At 43.9% G+C, this 24,760-nt stretch overlaps 1 protein-coding gene across 1 annotated transcript in view; it reads left to right on the forward strand.

Moving 5' to 3' along the window:
• Positions 1 to 8,051, forward strand: part of F13A1 (coagulation factor XIII A chain) — a 69,570-nt gene extending 61,519 nt beyond the window's left edge. The window contains exons 14-15 of the mRNA XM_075493891.1: positions 1,714 to 1,850; positions 5,824 to 8,051. Of these exons, the coding sequence (XP_075350006.1) occupies positions 1,714 to 1,850; positions 5,824 to 5,968 (282 nt within the window). The 3' untranslated portion in view covers positions 5,969 to 8,051. The remainder of the gene's footprint in view (positions 1 to 1,713; positions 1,851 to 5,823) is intronic.
• The last annotated feature ends 16,709 nt before the right edge of the window (positions 8,052 to 24,760 follow it).

Raw genomic sequence — 24,760 nt, forward strand, 5'->3', positions numbered from 1 at the left:
GTATGAGATAGGTTGTTGTCCAATAACCATGTCTTCAAGTAAAACTGAGTTTGTCCTTTCTCTGCTTCCTTGTGATGTGTAAAAATAAGCTGAAATTTTAATAGCTGGATTTTTTAAGAGTATGTGTGTGTGTGCATGTGTATATACCTATGTATTTATATAGGAAACTTTGCTTTATTGTTTAAGAAATCTGAATAAGCTTATCTCCCTAGATTTCTTGCCAGATTTCTTCATTGAATTTGACTGGCAGACTGGAGTTCTTAATGTGACAGTAAGGGAGAAGAATGAAAAAATGTATTTCCCCTCATGTCTTCAGATACACCTTTGATCTTTCTCTGTTGGTCTAAGGAGATTGTCAGAGTTAACAGCGTAGGAAATTACACCTTATTCTAATTTAGCTTGAGACCAGGTTACAAAAATAAGCTCAGCAAATACAAATCATGGTCTCAGTTGCATGTGTGGGAGTTCAGGATGATTTTGAATCCCCCCATGCAACAGTGATCTTAAATGGGCAATTGAAATAAGGAGGGCATAAGACCTCTAATTGGGCTAGGACTTCCTAAAATGTCACTGATGTCTTTTTGCAAATTCAGGTGGCCAAATGCTGTTGAGAGCTTAGTTGTGAGTATCTCATTCTTTACTCCAGTCAATATATCAGTATTTGGTGCAGAGTGATCCCTTAGACTGGAGTTGTTCCAGCTTTTTGCAGCCGTCATACACCTTAAAAATTTGCAGGAGGGCTGCAGACCCCAGTGTAGCACTTTAAATTTATTGACAAGATATTTGTTTTTCTTAGTTACCTTTCTCAAGACCCTTTAAAGTAGTCCATGGACCAGCTGGGATCTGCCAGCCATAAGTTGAAAACCCTTGCCTGAGCCTTTTATATTCTGTGAGAAATGTTGTGTTTCTAGGGGAAAAAACCAAAATCCCCATGCATGTAGTCTTTGTTTAAAAACACGTTCAATTGGAGGTGTTTTCCAGGCAGCTGTACTACCAACACTGATCTGAAGAGACAGACAGATCCCTTCAGCTGTGGAAGTCAATGCGATTACTGTTCATTAGTCTTGCAGTTTAATATTTTCCAGTGCAAAATGTATGGCCTTTTTCCTATGTAAGGGTTTTGGAGGGCAACTGCCTCTCAAGTCTATGAAGAGTGCATGCACACGGTTAGAGACCCTCCAGAGCACCAGAGGCGGTTGCAAGGCAGGGGGAAGATGGGCACAACACTTTTGGGGGGTGCAAGCAATGTGACCTGGTGTTTCTAATTTAAGGTAATAAGACCTGCCCTTCTCTTCTGGAGCTTATGTCCTGAGCAGGCCATGCCCTTCAGTGCTGGTGGGGAGCCTGGGGAGGGGGGGGGATCTGGGAAGAGAGGCCCCCTCAACTGGACTTGCCCTCAGTTGGACACTCAGCTCCAGGACTGTGCATGTGTATTTCTGGTTTTTCTATGGAAATGAAGGCCTGCCTCTTGACTTGCCATGTGGCTTGAGGGAAAATTGCAATGGGTAGAAAAATCTACAGTGGTACCTATGGTCCCATCCAATAATTTTCTTCTGACTAGGCTTTCTCTGCCTCATGCTGTTTTGCTGTGTGCTCCAGTCCCTCCCCCCCCCGCCTTCCTTGCAAGTACTGTGTATTTAACACTACAGATTTCACGGGGGGGCATTTTATTATTATCAGCTTGTGGAGCATTGTCCTTTCCTTGTCTTGCAGACCCAAGGTGAGATGGTAGCTGGTAAAGAAATGTCTGTGACTGTGGAATTCACCAATCCTCTGAAACAAACCCTGGAGAACGTCACGCTCCGCCTCGAGGGACCTGGCGTGCTGAGAACGATGAAAAAGGAGTTCAGGTAGGGAAGAAAGCGCAACTAGCTGGGAGTTCATCCCCTGCTTGCTCTTGCTCACAAGAGACACTTAACTAATGCCGCGCTGAGTAATTCAATTCAGACACTCTCTCCTTACTTTAAAATTCAATACACAGGGGAGCTATAGGTCTCAATAGTCAGAAGAAGTCAGGCTATCCAGTGAGACTGTGAGAGCATTTCATCTGTTCAGTACCGGTGTTGGAGGAAGGGGTAGTGGTTGTGGGTAGTTGCTAATGCAGCCCGAGTTTACTTTTTCACTGTATTACATTCTTTTTAGCGCTTGACAATAGCACCTACGAGCCTCTATCACTGAAAGAAAGACAGATTTATCCTACACATGAAGTGTTTACTGCCACTCGCTCAGTATGTGCAAATCAAGTCCTGTGCTGTTTTGCAAAAAGGGCTTTTCTCCGCTCATGTTAATCATGATTATACAAGACGTTCAGGTACCTCAGACGATCTTTGCAAGATTATGTCAAGGCATGAAATGTGTGTTGGATGCAGCAGAGCCTGCTGGGATGGCTGCAGCGAGCGTACGAGCCCACGGCTGCCCCTGGTAGCACCACTGCGCAGGGCTGCCCCGGCACAGAGGCGTGTAGGGAGCAGAGGAAAAGGAAAGTCCTTCAGCCACCTTCATTATAATCAGAGCTGCACCTCATGCTGACACAGTGGTACCCGTATGCTAAGGAAGTTGTTTCCTAAACCCTCTTTTCATTTGAGTTCAGTGTTATAAGCTCAGCATTAGCCACTTCCAGGATATATAACTGGGATCCTTGGACAATTTTGCAGCCATTGCTTAGTCTTGGGCAGCCAAAACAATGTTATCTATCATTACCTGAGCTGATGGTCCCCAGGTGCGTGCAAAAGGAGTTTGAAAAATTGCCTGTCCTTCAGCAGCTGCATAAATTGTCAGCATTATCTGCAGCCAGTAGGGGAGGTCTGAGCCTGGTTGTACCTGGGCCAGGGATAAAAAGATCAAAGCCAGTCTCCAGAGTGGAGCTGGATAGAAAAATGACTGTGAACGGGCATCATAGTGTGCTTGCTCTGTGCATGTGGTATGTCACAGACGCTGCTGAACATGACTCAGCACGGTCCACACGAGTTACACAGGTTGCAGCAATAGCCCTCGTTGCTGCCCAGCCGTGCCAGCCTTCCCTGTTGTTCTGCATCCTTCTCGATTCAAAAGCTGCCATGGGCTGCTCTCACCTTCAAGGATGCAGAAGTTGTCAGGTGCATCAAAGGCACAGGAGTTAGAGAGAAAAATGACTCACAAAACAGATGTCATTTTCCTTCAAGTCACCATGTTTTCCCCTTTTAAGTAGTGCCCTTGGCATCATTTAAAATGGAAATGGATCAGCTTAGTCATTTTAAGATTTAACTTCTCTGAGATGAATGAAGGCTGCAGGTTATACACATGGAGGACAGAGGAGGGGGCAGTTGTAGTTTATTTAAATAATAATCACATTTGCGTCCATGCATTCAGGGTGATAAATGGCTCCAGTGTGGTGATGGCTCAGCATATTACGCAGAACCATTCATCACTGAATTCTCTCCCAGGGAAATCACATTAGGGTAGCTTTACTCCATTTGCAAAGAGAATTAAACCTATTCTAGGCTTTTACCACCCTTCCACTGCTTCCCTGTCCACCAGGGACTGTCACATATGGGATGTAGCTTTTGCAATTCTTTGTGAGGATGAGACTTTTGGACTCTCTGTATTTGTAAGGTAGCTTTTCTGTATCACTTGGGTGACTCCACAAAACAGGTATGTGTGTTCCAGCTGATACAACATTATTTTGGGAACATAGTGACTTGGGGGCTTCAGTCTTGACCATTCATAAATAATATATGTATATATATATAGTGATATTCAGCTTTTAGCCTCAGACAGATGAGGAGCATGACTTATGGAAAAGCCTTTGGCAGCCGCAATTCCTACATGGGGCATAGTGTTTGCATGACAAATGAGAATTAACCAGGCATTGATGGATAGTGTTAAAAGGATTTTAGCCAAGCGTGCAATCACACTAGCAGGTAAGTCGCTTTGGGTGCTTCTACATGTCAAATCTCAGCTAGTATTAGCATTTGTAGAGAGAAGCAAGTTGTTTTAGAGGTAGGACAGTAGAGAAACAGGAAAAGGTGGGTTTGGTTTCCCAGCAGAGCTGTTGTCTTCCTGCACACACACACATATAGATATAGATATATATATATATATACACAAAGATGGTAGGACTATGAATCAGAGATGGTAGTGCTACCCTCTCTCACTGGGGCACTGTGAAGATATGGTCCGGAAACCTTCATCCTTAGAGAATCTGGCCCCCAAGTGCTCAAGAAAGTAGACCGAACCTTGCTGCACAGCAGACTTGTATAATACCTTACCTTGTATAACACCTTGTGTAGTACCATACAGATAATCCCTTGCAGATCATTCCCATAAACTCTAAATTGAAAAAGGCATTTAACCTTGTGCAGCAATTGAAGTCATTGCTTTATCATGCTACCATTTAGTGGGCATTTGGTGAAGCAGGCAGGCCAGCTGAGGGGAACAGAATATCTTTCATTAAGAACAAAGATAAAAAGAGGGAAGATGCTTGCTGGAAGCCGTCTGCACGTGCTTACACCAAAAATATGATCTTCCTCTGCTTTTTGTTTTCTAAAACTGGGTACATGCCTCAGGGTACCCATGACTGTATATGCAAAATGCAATGCAGTGCCATGTAGAGATACCTAAGCTAGCTTTTAAGGAGCTAGGATACCTCTCATTTTAGCAGGGGCAGACTTGCACTGAAACAAATATTCAGGTGGGAGGATCCCAGGCTAGCTCATTTAGGGCTAATTAAGGATTCTTGTCTTGTGGCAACTTATGCTAAGCCTGGGCAGTCATTTCTGTCCTGACTGTGGCATACATAGGACATGACATCTGAGAGCCAAATCATACCAGATGAATTTGAAACAGTGACTGAAGTTTAGGCCTACTTTACTCTCACTTTATTCAGTTGTTTGCAGAATACCATAGCCATGTGAGATGAGAACACTGGCTAAATTCATAATGCTCTTACTTAATGCTGAGGAAAAGAACATTCATTTTTATAAATAGCTCCCCGCTACGCTACCTTCTCCATTGGTTCCTTTGGAGCAGCTGTATCCTGACATCCCCCAAACATAATCAATCAATCAATCAATACCAGCCTTCAAAATCTGCACACAGAACACAGTGAAAGCACTGCGAAAACACAGAAACTCAATACTTGAGGCTCTCCCTGCATCTTAATTGTAGCAAAAATTGAAAATCAAGAGCAGCGCAGAATACGGTTGCTTTATAGTATGAGTTATCAAGAGTCATACATAAAGTGAAAGAGTAACTGCTAACAGCAGGACTCCCAAGAACACTTTGACTTATTTGTATGGACATGAAGAAGTCATCTGAAGTGGCCAGTGAGGAGATTTGCTGATGTTACAACTGTGGCAGAGTGGTTCAGGGTAGGAGCTGGCGGAGGGGCTCAGCATCTCATCAGTGCTGCATCGGGTTTGCATGGGAATGCCCTGGACACTTCATAACAAGGACTTATTTAACCATTTAAGGAATCACCAACAGGCTATAGACTATAATAAATGGGTAAAATGGAATTATAAAGTAGAAAAAATATATGTTAGCTATAAAGAAGATCATTTTGAAAGTGATTATGAGAGGAAGTGACAGGAGGCAGAAGAAAATGGATTCATTTTGGAAATTTAAAATTAGCCTGGAGGAAAGGCTAGAAAAGGCTTTGACAGGGTCAGTTCTGAGAGGAATAGGAGATGGAGGGAATAATTTATAGGACACTTATGAGAATGAGTGAAACATAAAAAATTTGAGAGGTGTTATACTGTCCACCTTCAGTTTCTCCACTCGTGGGTCAGGTTGAGAGCACTGGCTGACCGATCACTATATTGTTACTTTTCTTTTTTCCTACAGGCAAATCCCAACAAATTCTACCTTGATCTGGGAAGTAAAATCCATCCCAAAACAACCAGGGTTACGAAAGCTGATTGCAAGCCTGAATTGTGATGCTTTGAGGCATGTGTATGGTGAGCTGAATGTCCAGATTCAGAAACCATGAACCAAGGTGCTGCCTTCATCTCTCATTTAGCTATATATCAAAATATCACATTGCGGGGGTGGAGGGGGAAGAGGTAGAAATCTGCTTAGTGTTATTTTGGTCATCCTTGTGCTGAAAAAAAATTGATAAAGAAAACTAATTGCTAAGACTGGGGAAAGCATGAAAAAGCACCTGGATAGTGAATGATTTAAAATTAGGTACATGTAATTAAAGGCAATTCTAGGCCATATTATTCCTATAGTTCACTTGTATTTATGGTCTTTTGCATTAGTGCTGCAAGGGAATCTGAAAAGCTCCTTTCACTAAAGTAGTCTGAACTTTAGTTTTAATTAAGGCCTGATATTTCACTGAAAAGGAAAAAAAAAAGAACCCAGTGTTATAAATTCTTAGACTGAATTACATAACCCTATGGTAGATCATTCAGGCTGCAATAAAAACAGGTATTTCTAGCTAAAGGGACCACTTTATCTTACAATGTTATAATTTTCCAGTTCACGGAGAGCTCGCTTTGCTGGAAGCATCTCTCAGGATGTGTTATCTCCAGAATATTCCCAGCTCCTTGTTTCCTCTTGCTGCTTCCCTATGCTTTTTCTCCTACTCTTTCATGTGTGCAGGCACCCACACATGCTCACTCCTGTATTTCATGCCCTCATCCCACCCCGTATGCCGCTGATACGCTGTTCCTCTCCTTTGCTTGATGAAAATCCAGAGTTTTTCATGCCCCTGCTCAGAGTTCATCACACCAAACTTGCATTTCCTGGTCACATCTCTTGTGTATGATGTGTTCTCTCTTCATCCTTTTCTGTCTTTTCGTCTCTCCTGAACCCACCCCGTAGCCCCATTTCCCATGTGTGTGTGTGTGTGTGTCGAGGGGGATCGCTGCCCCAGAGCAGTCCAGGCTCTGCCAGCTGGTAAATAGGGTGAAGGAGAGAGGAGTGGAGGGGACAGCCTGAGGGTCGTCTTCTGCCAGCCCCACAAGCCTAGCAAATATCCTGCACTGGAGCTGGGGGTGAGTTTAGATTAAACCATGCCTGAAAGTTCCCGGGAATCATGGCTACTGCAGAATGAAGTCCTGTTACATGAGCAACCCCAGAAATATACAGGGACAGAAGCTCAGCTGGAAAAGGAATAAAGATGTATCCTGAGAGTCAGAAACTCCACAAGCTGGATCTGCTTCCTGCCTTTCTCGCAGCAGATTCCACTGTAAGGTGCAGTGGGGCCTCCCAAGGCATTGCTCCTCCCCTGAGAACCTTCTGGCCCAGAAGCTGCTCTGAATCTGTGGTTTCCATTAGTCTTCCATGCAGGGTACTGCTCCATCCTAAGCCATGTACCCCCATTGTGCTAGGGCGGCGGGGGTGTGTGTGTGTGTGTGTGTTCATTTCTCATCTCCCCTGAAATGCTTCTCGGGATCTTTTTCCATGAGGCAAAGATGCACGTGCCACAGGCTGCGGCAACTCCTCTCCACTGGCCACAGTGTGTAAGAGCATGCCCCGTACTAACAGCACAGGTGAGCTAACTGAGCATCCAAAAAAGTTAAAAGGAGCCTCATGCTCATTAAACACCGGGGCTTTATTGTACTGTGTATGGCCGTGTCATTTTGTGGTCTCATTAGTGAGAAAGCAAGGGAGATGACTTGCCTTCTGCTCCTCTTCTTGCCACACATTGCCTCCTGCAAAACCTGTGACCAGCTGTTAAAAATAAGCAAGTCCTGGGAGGGGCGAAATGCAGGCTGCTCTCCTGCTAAAGGATGTGGAACGAAGCAAAGATTCATACCACCTCATATGCCCCCGGATCCAAGAACACCAGACTTCTGGGGGCTTTCACTTCAGGCGTGGGCACACACTCATTTTGTACAGCTTATGTGACCACATTAGAAACTCTGTAATGTCCAAGTCTCCCATATAAGTCCTCTGGGGTACAAGGCCCTAAACAGTGTGTTCTAAATGCAAGGTGACAAGACCGGAGTCTACATCTTCTAATGAAATTACCCATTTTTGGCTCTTGCATATAAACCTGCTTTCCATTCCAGACTTTTTATATCTACAGTGTAATAAGAATTTAAAATAAAGCATGTCTGATTGCACTTGTGTCTTGTGTTCTGTATTTTGATCAAACACTTCTTCTATGTAGTAGCGCTATAGATACCACTTGCTGCATCTTAATTGTAAAAGTTAAAAAATTCACTTCTGAGCCATGCTAATAAAGGTGCCTTTTTTTTTTTTTTTTGGTGCTAAGGAAAAAACCCTATCTTTATTTAAATGAACAAAAAAAATATTACAGGCTCAGTTTAACTATTTGCCTTTGTTTTTCTTTCTGTTTTAACAACTGACTACCTAATGCATTGGAGGTGACAATTTCCAGAGCACATCACACTGCCAGCAAAGAGAATCCCCAGATTCCCCTGGAAATTGCTTTAACATGTCAGACCCCATTAAGTGGCCAATATGCTCCTAATGAAACCTTACCTACATCCCACTTCTAAAGTGTGCTTCTTTCAGCTAAATATTTCAAGACATTTTACCAACAGTCGTTAAGGTGAATGATGTTCACGAGGAGACAGGAACCATATTTATTGATAGTTTATAGAGGGGTATATTGAAGCAAAGAGAAGTGATGACTGGGAATAGAGGCCAGGGATGTCAACAGCCCTTGGCATCACCAGCCTGCTCGCTCTGTACAGAGTTGCTCACAAAAACCTAGGGACAAAATGAGGATGGCCTCTAGGATTTCAGCCACTCATCACCCTGTGGATGGGCATACACAGGAATCACGGGTAAAATCTGACTGAAGCAGCAGTGAGTGCTGTGGCAGCACTAGATGTACGCATAGGAAATAATCAATCAATAATAAGGTCAGATTGGCAACCCCAGATCTGGAGGGTCTTTGAACCCGAAAAGAGTTGGAGTTCAAACTCTTCAGCTGAGGGTCTCTTTTGAGTGGGGTGAACTTGTGTCCTCAACCCAACCATCACATCTCGGAGATGGACTGGGGAGGAAAAAGTCCAAAACCAAACCCCTGCCTCCACAGATCCCACACTCTAGCACCTCAGAGAAGCCAAGTACAAGCAAAAGTCTGTGCGCTCCTGAAAGCACACCTCATTTGTTACCAACTTGTTACATTCAAGCTAGGGAGCAGGTTGCTTCAATTCCCATCAATTTGTCACATTCAAAACCTTGTTATGATCAAAAGGAAACACACCTTACAGGCAGACCTAGGAAGAATATATTGTTAGTTTTGTTAAAAATAGCCTAATCAAAGAATTATTACTAGCTGAGATAATTAGGATGAAATTATATTCTTGTATTTTTATTACAGTGATGCTAACACTTATAGTCCAAATTATATCAGGTAAAACTCATACATATAAACTTTCTAGCATAAGCCCCTTTCTCTGCTTTTATATGCACCACTGCACTGCCCCTCTGATGTCTTCAGTCTGGGGTGGGGGCATGTGTAACAGCAAGTCATCAGTGTCCCAGGTCCTCCACCAAGCAGGGTCTGACTTTAGTGAGGAGAGTTTCTCTTCCTCTTTGCTGGGATAAGCACAACTGAAAATTTCTTCCTTCTCACCCTATGATCATAGGGTGATCTCTTGCCACTAGAGGTCATTTTTACGTGCTTACTAATACACTCCACATCTTGTTCTTTCTTCATTAGCTCACAACTCCACAGTAGATCCAAATTTGCTGTATGTGATGCATTTTACATGTGTTGGGTACTCGTTGTTTGTTCTCCTTTGTTACATCTAAAATTTGTCTTACCTACCTGCTAATGTTGCACCCTTTGATGACCAGTAATTAACCACTGGTGAACTATTTGTAGCCTGAGGCCTCCAACAACATCCTACACCTGTACTGCCAGGGCCCCTGTTATCATCCTACGCTAGTGAAGCTTTATGCTGCATTTTATTTTGGGGTCATAAATAGTTCATTCTATGCAGAATAACTACCTGCTATTACTGACTGCTAGTTACAAAAAGTACATATAAAAACAAACATTTAACCATGCAATTGGATAAAGCAAAGCAAAAGGTAAAACAAAGTCAGTAGTAGACATCAGGTCATTAGATAATTGCTCTTACATCTAAACAAAGCACGGAAAAAGCTTGACAGCTCCTGATGCCTGTGCTGCTAGCTTATCACCAAGCTGTGACCTTTCACAAGCAATGGCAGCATCTTATTAGTAGAACAAAATCAGAGAATGTGACTGAGCATTGACTTTTCTAGTGACTGGTACTACCAGCGATAATTGGTTTGAACTGCAACTAATCAATAAATGCTCTGCCAAATCGGTGACACCCCTGGGCCCCTGCCCTTTTCTTTTGCTGGGGACTTATATACTTCCCTTTCCTTAGCATGTTGCTTTCATGTTTGCCCTTGTTCTCCCTGAGGAGGAGGTAGTAGAGGCTGCTGGTGCTAGCTTCTGAACTTGTGTGATGGTGCAATGGAGGAAGATGACCAGGTCAGAGGGAGTGAGAAAAGTGTCTGAGCTTGTCTAAACCAAAATTAATAGCCCCATTACAAAAGAAGAAAGTCAAAGTATACTGTGAGTGTTGGTGGAAGGAGAGGGATTGTCCTGTATATTGGAGCTGGCATGATAGGTGGTACTGAGTAGGGATGTGACACATACATTACAGAAATATATATTAGAGTAGCACCTGTAATGGAAGACAGTGCCTGAGAGAACCTAGGAGGTTTTTGACATGCAGGTGAGAGGGGTTTACTCAGTGCTTAAAGGCGAAGTTGAAAAGGCTGAGTTGAAAATTGAAGAAAGAAAACAAGGGCTGCGTGCTAAAGAGGGAAAATATGGCCAAAATGATGCAAAGGGAAGATTCCTGGTAAGGAAGGTGGGGGGAAGAGAAAACTGTGAGACAGGAAGGCCTCAAGGCTGTGTTGCCTAATGTAGGGAATCAACAGGAGAGACTGGCAGTGGTGGCAGAAGGCGGACCTGGCCATCACTGGAGCTGGGCGTAGGCTGGCAGCACAGGGATCCACCTCCTCCACAGGTAGGTCAGTAAGCCTATGCTGAGGGCCATGGCTAGTAGGCTCAGGAGCAAGCTTTGTCTGCAAGGCTGGCAAATCATGGGGAAGGGAAAGTCAGAAGGTGGGTTGGGTGATGGAAACTTGGGCACCACGAGGCAGTCAGCAGTTGCAAACCAACTGCATGGCTGAGTGTGCACTACGAGGAGATCCAGGGTGGTCTCGGTGTTTTCCTTAAGTCACCTGCAGCCCAGCCCAGATGTGGTTGTGTTTATCTGGCCTCCGCAGTATTAGTCTGGGGATAAAAGGGACCCCTTGCGACTGCTCGCTCACCTCCTGCTCAGGTCTTGGCGAATACACAGCTCATGCTAGGGTCTGATGTATGCCGAGAGCCGTGCCATTAGGTCAAAGCGAGAGCAACACGTAGGCAGGATGCTAGGGACAGGGAGGGCTAGAGGTCATTATGCAGCTGTTATGACCTGCAGCTTTCTGTCTCCTGCAGCCATAATCCTTGCATATTGATTGTATGACAGTTTCTTCAGAATCCACTAGCTTATGGAAATGGCGTAGATCAAACTTCCAAGCTGGAAGGTAGAAATACTTCAGCTTACCCAAAAATCTTTTGAAGCAGATCCAACAGCAGCCAGACTGCTGAGGCTTTTGTGCTTCCAGGTGTGATAGAAGGGACACCCACAAGGTGATGGAGGAAGAAGAATGAGCACTCGCACTGTTGACTATTTTGCTCATAGGCTCATGAGTTGAGAGTTATGAATTGGAGAACTTGTGAGTTAGAGACATCATGAATTAAGTGATGAATCAGTGAATTCACATGTTAGACTAGTCTGTACAAAGGGGATTTAGCCCTTGTTTGAAGTGTTTGTTTTCTTTCTTAATATGTTCATAAAATAAAGTTTAATTTACAGAGTACGTTGTCCTGTAAATTTGAGCTATCCAAATGGATCATAACACCCCTGATCATGAGAAACAGGAAATGTCTGGTCTAGTGAAAACTGTAGTAGCAATGAGTGGCATTGTAGATGCAAGTATTTTGCTTATGCTGCAGTAGCCTCCTTATTGGGCACAAATGCAATGTGGTCTCTCTGGTAGCTTTGGTGGCTTTTTCTTTTGTGAGCTTTTGCAGCTTTGTTAGCTTTTAGCATCTACCACATGTTTGGGAAAGGAGTTCCCCAGGTGTGCTACCAACAGATATGAAGAACCATCTCATATTTACTTTGAACCTCGTTCTCCTCCTGACCTCCTTTGACACCATATATCTCTGGTACTGGAGGAGTCAGGGAAAACTTCTTCCCTCTCCAACATGCAGTCTATAATTTCATAGACTTCTGTACTGTATTTCCCCCAAATAATTTCTTTTTCAGAGTTAGGAGTCCTACCTTAGTCACTTTCGGCATGTAAACCATTCCACACCTGTGATCATTCTTGTTTCTCTCCTCTGAACTTCTCCCAATATTATGTCATTTTAAGGACCATTTAAAAACAAGACAACTGTTTTAAGCATCTGTATTTTGAAAGGACACTGCTAATAAGTGAATGACCTACTTGTGCAGGGAGAATGTGGGTCTGTTGGGGTCCAGGTTCATTAGGTTAAACCTAGACCCAACTGTGGCTGAAACAAATAGATTCAAAATCTGCCCTGGTTGCAAGCTCTGTACAGTCAAGGTTGATTTTATTCTTTTGCATGGAGTATTTCATGAAATGTCCCACTGTCTTATGCAACCACCACCAGTGTGACTGCCCTTGAAAAGACCATGGATCAGCTTTCTACAACAATTTACTGATGGGTAAGGCATTAACATTTGAAAACCAGCTGATTTTTCATCACTATGTAGATTCATAGGGTCCTGGGATGCTCTTAAATGTTACCTGCATTCTGCTCTTCTTCAAAGTAATTATGTCTCGATATCACAGTGGTTATGTGGTGCCCTGCAGGTTGTTTTATCTGATTACAAATTTCCTCTGTTTGGAAATAGCCTGCAGAATAATAGTGAAATGCTGCTGTGAACTTGACAACGGAACAGCTAAAACTTCGTGGAGTAAGGGGTAAATCTAGTGAGCTGTAACTCAATTTTAGTATTCTTCAGCTATATTTGCATTAAGTATAACAGGAGCAGATCTGTAGAGTGAAGCGGCTGGTGTCAGGTACCCAATAGCTACGCTGTATTTTGGAGGGTTCATATCGGACTTGTCCCTCTCTGTTCTGAATGGCTATGAGCACTTGAAGAGCCTTTGGAGCACTCTTCAATCCCCCCTCTCAGACAAAACTGAGCTGAAAAAATGTGTGCTCCAAGACCACTCTGATGCAAACCAAAGCACTATAAGCTGTTATTTCAAAAACACGTTCCTGGTCAGAAGATGTGAGGGACAATCAAGAGCTCAGCATCTGTGACAGCTGCATGGCAAAGATCTGCTTGGGCAGAGCAATCTGAGAGCATCGAAGTATTTGATATTTCCCTGTGTAGGTCTACTGGTACAAAAGTACTCACACCACTACTGCTCACTCCTATAGGAGGCACAGATAGACTGTAAGCAACAGTCAAAATGCACCTTGAGAAGTAATGGTATGAGCTCTTAACAGTCCAACTTGAAGGAAAAAAATCTCTGGTCTCCCACAGGTTCGGTTTCCTATCAGCAGGAATTCCTGGTGCCCTCTACAGAGTGGTGCCCTGTGATGCAGTTTGATCATTGAAAGTATCTTTACACTAATCTAGCTGTATCTGTCCCTGTGATTGTATCAAGATGCATGTTTTGGGAACTTGTCTCCTTTTAACCAAATGCAATGTACGTCATTAGTGATATATGCTTGCTCCAAATCCCCTTTGCAGCTGTAAAAGTTTACCCTGATGTTTGCTTAAAAGTTTGTTGGGTTTGTTGTCCTTTATAAAGCAAACAACTTGAGCTAATTTGGGGACTGTTATAAAGAAGATGTTCCAAAGCCTCTGCTGCCTAAACAGTTTAGTTTATAGGAAGACATTTTCATGTACTAAGACAAGCTTTGCACAGCGCCATTATAAACCCCACTGCAACATGCTAGTGAATTATTTTCTGCCTTTCAACTGGTTAAGTAAGGTAGCCACAGTTTTTGCATTATAAAACAATGCTTTGTGCTCCAATCAACTAGCTCTGGAAGAGCTTTTAACTAATAAAACCTATTCCCAAAGCTCTTTTGGCCTCATCAGCAGTACTGGTGCCCAAGAAAAAAATGCCTTTGCGTTCAGAGACACTTAGCATTGGGGAAGTCTCATCATCAAACTGCAAATTAACTTGCATCCAACTGTGGTTACAATTGAGGGTGTGAGGTTAGGCAAATGGGAAAAGCCATCATTTTGAGGAAAAGGAAAAAAATAAAGCAGACTTCAGACTGTGGGGGGTCAGGAACATAAGAAAGTAAAATAAATATTAAGTGTCTTATTGCTGTCTTTCTAGTGAAGCCGTGTAACATCAGGATGTTCCTGTAAGACGTCGGTTTTTCTGGGAAACAGCATTTAGTTTGTTCAGCCTTTTGTTAGCTGGACTTCTAAAAAGCCACTGAGCTAATGGACCAGGTGAAGACACTGCATTCATCTTTGCAGGACTTCAGCTCCTTACTAGTGCAGACAAAGATACCAGCTTCTTCTCTCTCCATCATCATGTTTTCCACAGCTCCCTAGTTTCCATCCCTAGTTTACCTCTTCAGTGTGGCCCTGAGGCCACTCCAGTGTTACGCGCCCTGTGCCATGTTTGCCCTGGAGCAGTGGGCTGTGCGTGCTGGGGGTGTCCTGGGTGCTAGTGCACCTACCTACCCTTCCTCACACATTTTACAGCTATTCTTAGGGAAGCATGACCTCAATGCTTCATAGAAGAAGCAGATCCTTCCCACTGCCTTTTTGTCAGTAATCAATTTCTGACTGTCACCATATGCTAACCTATAGTCCCAATCAGATCCTTCCGTGACCAGCCAATTTTTAAAGTCCCAAGAAAATAGTTTGTGTTGTAGGCTAGTTGTTGACATGTATGTTTCTTATATTTGGCAGTTTGGCTCTTACATCCTATAGGGCACAATCCTGAAAATCCCTGCATATGATTTTTAAGTATTAGACATTGATTGCCAGAGAACAAATACAACAACTAGGGACAACAATGAGGGAGAAGAGGCTGCATCTAGAACAACATAGGTATGCCAGCAGGCAAACTGGTTATGCAGTTTTCTTTCTGACATCTGTAATTCCTGTCACCAAGTGGATCTTGGTTCCTTTATGTCACTGCTCAAACAAACAGTGGTCGAATACCTCTCTCCCTGGAGCAGGAAAGGGACTTTATGGCTCACACCCCTTCTTGTGTAGCAAGAACATCTCTGTTGCTTACTGCCCCATTCAGTCCATCCTTTCTTCAAAATGCTGTAATAAGTGCTTTATACAGATGACATCATGGGTTTGGACTAGGAATGATGAGAAACTCTGTCTTTCCCTCCAGTCTTCTGCAAATGCCTAGGAAGTTATCCACCCTGGCACTATCGTTCTTCTCCTTGGTCAGAGCTGGAGCTCCCCTCTAAGGAGAGGTACTAGGCAGCTGCTAGGACAAAAGCTCTGATATCAGGGATTTATTGGACTCATATTTCTGGAGACTGGTATGGGGATTAGCTTCAATGGCTCTACAGTCATTGTAGCTGCCCACTCTTCTACAGAGATACTTTCCTCTCCTGGGGATGGGGGGGTTGATTTAGGTTCATTGCAGCCAGAAGTGAGCTATGCTTTGGGAAGTCCCAAATCAGGCTTCCAAGTTGCCAGCTGTGCAATATTTGGGACAGATGCAGAAATCCCATTTCACCCATTTCAGAAAATGCAACTTCTGGCCATCCTAAATTAAATGCAAATCTTTTAAGAACAATTTTCTCTAAGTAATTTGTATGGGGACGAATTGTATTAAGGTGAATGCAGTTTCATTTTATTTCAGGTTTCTTGTACTTTGTGCAGAACCGATGTCCTAACAGTGACGATATTACAGCAGAGTAGCAAAACCCATCAAATGGGCTTGCTTTGCTTTCAAGCAGATCAGCTACGAGCTCTTGGCCAGATACCATTATCAAGAGTTTGAGTATTTTAGTGTGTTAGAGCAGTGTGAATTTGTTCTATCACATCTTCTGTATTGAATACAGAATGGATATTACCCTGCCTCTAAGCAAAAACTGCCAAGAGAGGCCACTCTGGCTTTCAAAGCAAGTACAGCACTATGCAATTAATGAGAAGCACACACGGCAGTACCTACAGTATCACATTTCAGTAGGTCAGTCTGGATTAAAAGGAAAATGAGGTTTATTTTTCTTCTTGTGTCTATGTGAATGCCTTTCCTTGACAACAATAATTTTACATAGCTTTCTTTAGCTACTTTTCATGATTCTAAGCAGGCCTGGGTTTGGGAACTCCTGTAACAGATTGTATAATTTCTGCTTCTGATTTTTTTTTCTGGATTTTCTGCTTCTGATCTGGTTTTGCCACTGTGTCAAAGAAACTGATGAGACCCCAACTTGTAACTTGTACCTGCTGATCAGGGTGCCACTGCACAATTTACTCAGTGCATTGATTTGTCAAATAAGGTGCTGCTTGATCAGATCTTGAACAATTATGCAAATATGACGAGCAGCATTTAATGGTATTTGAAGAAAGAATGAGCTAAGGCCTCATGGAAAAAAACGAATGTGGGGAGGAAGAGAGTTGCATTTCACTTATCTGCTTTGGTGGCACTGCTGACTGCAACATTGCTCACATCTGTGTATCTCTTACTGTTCCAAAGGGCCTGATGCTATGAACAGTCAACAGAAGCACAGTTAACAGTATTTTTCCAAGCTGGACTGCAAGGCTTGGGAAAAGTGTTCTCCCTGAACATGCTCATAGCAACTTAGAGCAGTGGTGGCCAAGATAGGAAGGTGACACATCTCCTTGCAGTGCCCGAGGAGGGCTGGGTACAAGGTGGCCTCCCTCCTTCCCACATCACCCAAAAGCCTTCTGTCCTCTCCACTGCCTCAGAGGTACTTCAGATGAGCTTAGTGCCAGAACTTAAAGGTCTTGAAAAAGGTGATATCTGAAGAGGTTTTCAGCCACTACAATTTGTTCAGCCTATAGGTCTCTTTTGCACGAAACTTGTACCTAGAAAAGAGGCGCTTAGAAACAAACCATGGACTAAACTAATAGTGCTGGCAGGCCACATGCTGCCCATTCAGCTGCAGGCTAAAGCTGCAATCTTTCCAAGATTTTAGCAGCTGCATTCCCCCTGATTCTGTCTGGTTTGTGCATGGTTGGCAGCTCTGACCTGGCAGGTCCAAGCATGTAAAGACAGTCCAGGCAATTTGCTCTTCCTAGGTACTCGCCTTACCCTACTCTTGCTGGGTCTACGTAGAAGACACTAACAGGTCACAAACTCAAGTGCTCCGAAACAGGAGTGCATGACTGATACTAAGTCAGCCCCTTTGCAGGGCAGTCATCACCATTGTGTACACCAATTACACACTTTTTTCCACAGGAACTGTGGAAAAATTGGCCAGGATGGGTGGGCGGTGGGGCAGGAAGGTGGACTGTGAAGTGAGTACAACCCCTGCCTGCTGGATCCCAGACTCATCTGCTGTAGGAGTGGGGGGAAAGGTAGTGGATAAGGGAAGGGATTAGCAGAAGAACAAGATGAGGGTCATGACTGTTTAGGCTGTGTATGCCCTCGCTGGCACTGCACTCCTCTGGTGGTGGGCTGGTGGGTCCGTCTGGGATGAGTGATTAGGTGTTTGCAGCTCTGGATGATTGATTGCAGGCACAAAGTTCCTGCGTGCAGAGGTACCGTACTCATTGCTGCAGGAGAAGTTAATGAGGGTCACATGCTGAATCCATAAAATGCAGCAGGAAGTCTAACTCCTCTCAAAAATCAGCTGTTAATGGAGCATCCCAATTTTCCAGGTAACTTTTGGCTTCTCACCACTCTGTGTGTTATGGGGCTTGTCGGGAAAATGCAGTCATGGTGTACAACAGAAAGCCCATGAAGAAAGGGTAACTCTGCTTTCTGAGCAGGGCTTGAATAGCTGGTGGGGAGGAAACGCAGGGCAAGCTGGGGCTTGTGGTGCTGCTTGACCCCTTCCCCCAGCCCTTGCTGAGGCTCCCTCTCTCCTTCCTTGGCCTTACTGAATTTAGGGCGGAAACTTCAGACATGCTGCAGTGCCTACAGAAAACAAAAGGAGGGAATGTCATAGAGCTGAAGGGCAGAAGGCAAAATTCCTGGCTAAGGTGCAGGGTATCTGCGGACATCGTACTGGTCGTGGGATCCCCCCCTTTCAGCCCTGAACATCTGGGGTGACATGGGCTTGGGGTAGGCTGTCTGTACTAGCAGCTTGAGAGTGGGAGTATCCCATGCTGCTTTCGGTGGGACAATAGTGGCTGAAACGATGGGCCCCTGCAATAACTAACTTTACAAGGACTTCATTGTCCAGTTATTATACGGGTTTTTTAAATGATTTATTATATTAATTGATGTTACTTATCCGGATGGTTGAACATTTTTATCTTCCAGTAGGATCAGGGCTTTCAGGCAAGTCCCAGCCTGGTGAGCTTCCCTAGGAAAAGTCACCACCAGCAATGCTGCTGGACTTGCACAGTCTGGATGAGCATGTGTGACACAGTCCAGAGGCTGTCAATCCTTCAGCCCCACAGTGACCCTGTCAGCTTGGGGCTTTGGTGCAACACAAACCCAGGGTGATGGAGTTGAAGCCTGGACTTAAAGGTTGATGTGGCTGGGAGGTAATTGAGATTAGTTTGGCAAGTGCCTGTAGCAGCAGAGATCAGAAATCCATTCCTCTCCCCTTTGCTTGGCCATGAAGACCCATCACAGTGATCAGTGAGGGGAGAGAGATTTGACTTTGTGCTTCCCTCTCTGTCCCTTGAAAATAAAATAAGAAACGTGAAAACACCAAATAATCAAAAGACAACAGTGTTTTTCCTCTTCCTTTTTTATTTCTTGAGCTTCACAAATTTTGAGGCATATTGTTGATGTCTGGCTGGGTTACAGTAGATCCATTCACGATTGCAATCCACCCTAATAGGCTCCTGGTAAAGGACATGGGGCAATGAAGTCAGCTCCAGGAGCAGCACTAGTCTTCCTAGTGCACACCAGAAAAGATAAACAATAACACAAAGAAGAGCTGGTAAATCATCTTCTTCAGAAGTCTGGCTGTTGCTTCTCTTGTTGTCACATGTATTGACTTCAAGGGATTTCCAAAAATTAACAGGAAAATCAAGGAGAATAATGGGAATAAAACCAGAGAACCTGAACAGGGACCATAGCTCCATACTATAGGAAAGAACTGAACCTACTGCTGAAGCCAGAGAAAGGGGGAAATATTTCTGCTGCTAAGTCATTTGCCAAGGGAGGCAATGAGGCCAACCAGACAGAGCTGGAAGGTGATTCAGGATAAATTAGCTCTGCAGCTGCTTTTTGGGCATCCTTATGCAAGTCAGTTCTCTGTTTTGTGTCCTGGTTTTACAGCTGGGAAAGGGTCATACTGCTTGCAAGCATTGCCTGGAGCCAAGGACCAATGCTGAGCCACAGACGCCAGAAAGTGATCCTCAGAACAACCACTGTTGGTTTTTTTAATAAAAACTTCACACTTGCAGGGAAACAAAAAATGGGGAGAGATAAGAATAAACAAACTTTTAAAGCATGGGCTAATTCTTACTTGGCTTCAAATGAAAAACTGTGTGATGGTCAGAAAGTTGTTCTTTTTTCCCAAAGACTTACATGGGCTGTGGATTTTAAAAAGTCTTAGAAACATGGTATTATGATACTAGATTATTATAAATCCTGTATATAATGTAGAAGTAGGTAGAGGAGTTAAAGTTATCCTATATGTAACATCTCCAGCAACAAATGCCCCACATGGTTGCTTTTGGTGAGGGTTGATTTGTAGAGAGGTCCAGGGCTGTTTTTTAAAGGTACTGAGAAAAAGTCCTTGGCTCCCACTGACTTCGGCGGAAGCACATGGCCCATCTCAGGAAGAGATGTGTCTTACCAGAACACATACAAGAGCATTGATAACTTGCCAGCTTTTAAAAGAATCAATATTAACTATGTTTTGTTGTGTTGTAAAGACAGGTAAAAGTAATACAGAAAGCAGCTGTTGTGTCAGAGTTGGAGTAGCTTACATCAGGTCTTGGTTTGGCTTTGTGCTCCTTATTGACTGAGAGGTAGTATTCGATTGCAACAGAGAGATCCACTTTTAATTAGCCCAGGTTGGATGCTTGTATCCGGAGTCTTTGATAAATTTAATTTGATACTAGTGCAAACACTGAACTCAACACGGCTGTGTCATCTTTGACTCAGAAATTTCTCCTGAGGGGTACATCACTTGAGCATTGCTGTGTGACAAACGCAGTGAAACATCATCTCCATACTCCAGCCAGGTTTTCTTTTCTCATCAGAGACCAAAATTTTTACTACTGTGTCAGCCTTGGAAACACTTTTCACCTGTTTCCTCTCTCAATGCATTTGTAAGTCATCTTAAGTGTCTCACTACACTGAAGGCTGGTTCAGAGTGGCTCAGAATGATATGGAGCAACACAGTAATACAATTTTTTGGCACCCTAGAAGAACATCCAGTGATGTTTTAATGCCTTTCATCCAAAATTAGCCACAGCTATATCTCCGTAAAAGCTTGTTTCATTCTATTGCTACAGCCTGGATGGTTTTCTACTGCCTTTGAGTCAGTCACTTCAGTTGATATTGATTTAAAGCATTACCAATTGTTTTCCCTTTAAACTGACCTACAGATTTTTGAAATATTAACACATATACAGACTGTTGATGTGAAAATGAATCAACTTTGTGGTAAAGTACATTATATATCCTGTAGCTTCAATGTTAGCCTGGTCCCCTGGAGGTTTGACAGGAAGATTTGTAATACCTTTGAGCTCTGAGCCTGGCTCTGTTTGACTCAGTAGCCTTGAGTACATTATTGAGTTCCCAACAACTCCAAAATCAGGCACTGCGATGTGAGGGCAAGAGCACCAGAAGCCCAAGGGTCAGTGCTTCTCACTTGCTGTCTGTCCATTGACAAAACTGTTTCCCTGCATTCATTTTATCTTAGGCAGTCTTTCAAGTCATTCTGGTTAAATGTTTGGACACCATCTACCAAAATGCCCTTAAGGTCTCCACACACATGCATTACACACACACACTCATGCACACTCATCATGCACACTCAAACATGCGCACTCATCTTCAGGCATCTCTGAAGCAATCAGATGTCCAACAGTGCTGAGCCCTGGCCCTCTGGGATGTCTCAAGCTTACATTTTTTTTATGTCTCTTCATGAACATGTAAAGGGCTATTGAAGAGCTACTGCTAAGAAATAATCTAATTTAACACATGGCAATAATCAGGCTAAGTGGTCATAGAAGAAATACCAGGATCTGACCACTTACTGCAGGGTTAAATTTATTCTGTTAACTCCTGTTTATACCATGGGCTTTGCTGATCATTCCTCCTCTTTCTCTGCAGTGCAATTGTTGCAGACGTCCCTGTCCAATCTCTCCATGCGGCCCCAGGGGTACACTTAAATACCCCTTGCATGAGAACTATCATCCGGGCTGGAGCCCTTTGGGTTCGGTGCTCATTTGCTGGGTTCCCTGTACTAGTGAATATAAAATGCAGAATGCGTGCCTGTGTTTTAAAGACCTGCTTACACCTTAAAAATAACTTTTTAAAAAACAATTCTCCTTTACCTTCTCCCCTAAGCCAGACAATTCACTCATGTCCTGAGTTATATATATCACTTTTCCTCATGCTTTCCTAATAATGGCAATGGCATTTTTCTGGAAAAAGCTCCTTGCTTATTAACCATTCCTCTTCTCCTGCAGCTTATTTCCTCATTGGGATCATAATTCTCTGCAATATCTTCATTGATTTCTTCTGGAAATGTTAATAAAACTTAGTTCTTCATACATAGCGATCTGTAAATGTAAACTATCATGATTTTCGAAAGTGACTAGTGATTTTTGCAAGTTCAAAGTGAGATGCTGCAGGAAAGCTTGTTTATCCAGAGAATGGTCCTCTGCCTTCTGAAAATAAGTTTTGCCCCCCTAAAGTGGTTCAGGTTGGATGCCCATAAAGAAATGACCAAGAAAATGGATGCCTGCTACCAATGGGCCTGAGCATGGGGCCTCGTGTCCAGCTCAGCACACTGGAAATACCTGCAGCGGTCTCTACCAAGGCTGTGCCCCTAGTCCCCTCTGCTGCTGGCACGATTGCTGCATGAGTCCTTGCAAGGCTATCACCCCAACCTGCCCACACACACACACATACACCTTCTCATCAGCCCATACAAAGCCTTTAACACTTAACTTTCAGCCGGTGAACCTGCCAGCAAGGTTCCCAAACAGATGGCAAGTCTCGCGCATGAGAAAAATTTCTATTTCTAGTCCCATTTTGCAGAACACAAGAGCTCTGGAAGAGGCTTGCTCACGGCCTCACAACGAAATCACAGAGCTGTGATAAGCAGCCGGATGCTCAGACCTCCCGAGCACCTTCCTCCAGCCTCGAGGCCAGGGTGGGATCTGCCTTTGTGCCAAGAGCACTGCTTCTCTTTCAACTACTGCTAGCCGGCCACCCCAGGAGCGCAGGGCTTCAGGCAAGCCAATGGTCACGTCTTAAAAAACTGCGTGGCCACAGGGCATGAGAGATTAATTTTCAGGCTGTGTCTGGTCTTCAGCCCTGGGTTTCATATCCTGCATTAGACTACAAACATGCAACATAAAGGAATAAAGAGTGACCGGAGAGTACAACCCAGTACGCATTGTCTGAAGTGGAGAGCCTCAGATTTTCAGGCTTTTCTTTTGTTTTAATCTGGCTCTCTGACACATTGAGAGGGTCTTGCTGTCAGGAGCGTGGTCTCCTTCCCTCTTGGAAAGGGAAAGGTTGTGGGCACTGCACAGCAAAGTGACAGCTTCATGCTGTCTCCGTTGCCTGGAAAGTTGTTTTGTGTGTGGAGCTGGGCAGGTGATGGTCAACTCTGAGAGCCAGGCTGGAAACCAGTGAGAGGAGGTCCTCAGTCCAAGGTACCGCTCAGATCCTCAAAAGAAAGGTGGATTTCCTTATCCTCTCTGTACAGCCTGAGTGGGGTGAGAGAAAGGGAAATGCCACACCAGAGATGGGAGATACTGTCCTACAGACCAACTGAGACATCTTCCATTTCTTCAGGCAGAGAGCACAGCAATGTAGCTCTGGAAAGGGGGTTGGATTTAGAGTTGCAGGTGCAAGAAGCTGCTGGGAGAGCCTAGAACTGAGCTGTTAAAGTTCTCCTGGGTAGGCAAGACACACACACTGTTGATTGCTTTGGCCACCACAGGTGAATGTGTCTACTGGTTGGACAGTCTGAGCGTGGGAACTGTTCCCATGCATGCAAAGCAACACACCTGTACCACGGTCGTTTTGAAGCAGGTGTCTCGTGGGAGTGGATCCTTCACAAACGAGTTTTTCCTAGGCTGTTTTAATAAATCAAGAAAGAAAGCATATTCTGACCAGCAATTCCTTGTTATTATTTCAGCTAACTGCGAACTCTGCTACTATTTTGGCTCAGCCACCTGCTCACAAAGCTTAGTTTGTTGCTAAGTGTCAAAATATCCTAAATCAGAACTGGTGTCTCAGCTAGCAACCAAGCAGCAGTAACACTAATGAGTCTGCAACATGATTTACATACAGGATCTCAGTGCCTGCTACTATAACAGCAACAATAGAGACTACTAGGTCTGCATGAGCATAGACATAAAAATCTATCACGATTCTGGTCACTTTTTTTTTAAAATACATATTCAGGGGATTTAGAACATTTTAGTATTGTATATCCCCTCCTGAATTACTGAAACTTTATATTCCTACTATGCAGGAAGTCCTAACTCAAGTCAGTGTTTTCAGATGTATTACAGAAATAGTTTTTGGATTTTGTAGGGTTTTTCGTTTTTCTGGTTTTGATTAGAAATTAATATCTTGACACAGGACAAAGCAAAGGTACAGGTAATTTTGAAGTATCCGACTCTAGAAATGTTGGGGTTACCAGGTCAGAATTTGGCTATCAGGATGTTTGGATTATGGCAGCGTGCTGCTTTGCTCCCACATGGTTTGCTCTGCTTGGCTGTGGGTATGCTCTAGTCAACAACGATTGGTTGCGAAGCTCATTAACATTGCTGGAAAATGTTCATGCGTGCAAGGGGATGAGGCTCCAAACATCCAAATACTCATCAGCAGTGACTCAGAGACCAGAAGACATTAACTCATAACAACGTAAACCGTGAGGCTGATGCTCCCAAATGCAATTTGAAGCCTGGGGTGGCTGGGGGAATTCATTACATAAACTAGCCACGGCGGGCCAGCACCGCTGCGAGTTTAGCAGTGGGACTGGCAGGGTGCATGGGACATCCACAGACTCTCACCTGGGGTTCCTTTCCCTGGTGACACTTGATAACACGCACAGGAAATGCCGGCATTCGGTTTTGACCTTCACTATTTGAAAGCACAGAGGGAGAACCGGGAAAAAAAATGATAATAATCTCTTTCTCTTTCTTTTCCTTTTTAAACCAACAGGCTTGACCCAGCAGGCTGCCAAACAATACAAGCCTGCTTTTCCTCTTCTCTCTCCGCCCCAGCGGGAACCATCAATACCTCAAACTGTGCCATTGTGGGAGCCCTGTCTGGCAAGTCGGCTGCTGAGCAGCTGGGAAGTTGCAGGCATTCACAACCAATGGGCCTGATTCAGAGAGGCTGGCGGAGCTGCCGGAGACTGGCAGGATCAGGG

The sequence above is a fragment of the Mycteria americana genome, chromosome 2, assembly GCF_035582795.1.
Source record: "Mycteria americana isolate JAX WOST 10 ecotype Jacksonville Zoo and Gardens chromosome 2, USCA_MyAme_1.0, whole genome shotgun sequence".
NCBI lineage: Eukaryota > Metazoa > Chordata > Aves > Ciconiiformes > Ciconiidae > Mycteria > Mycteria americana.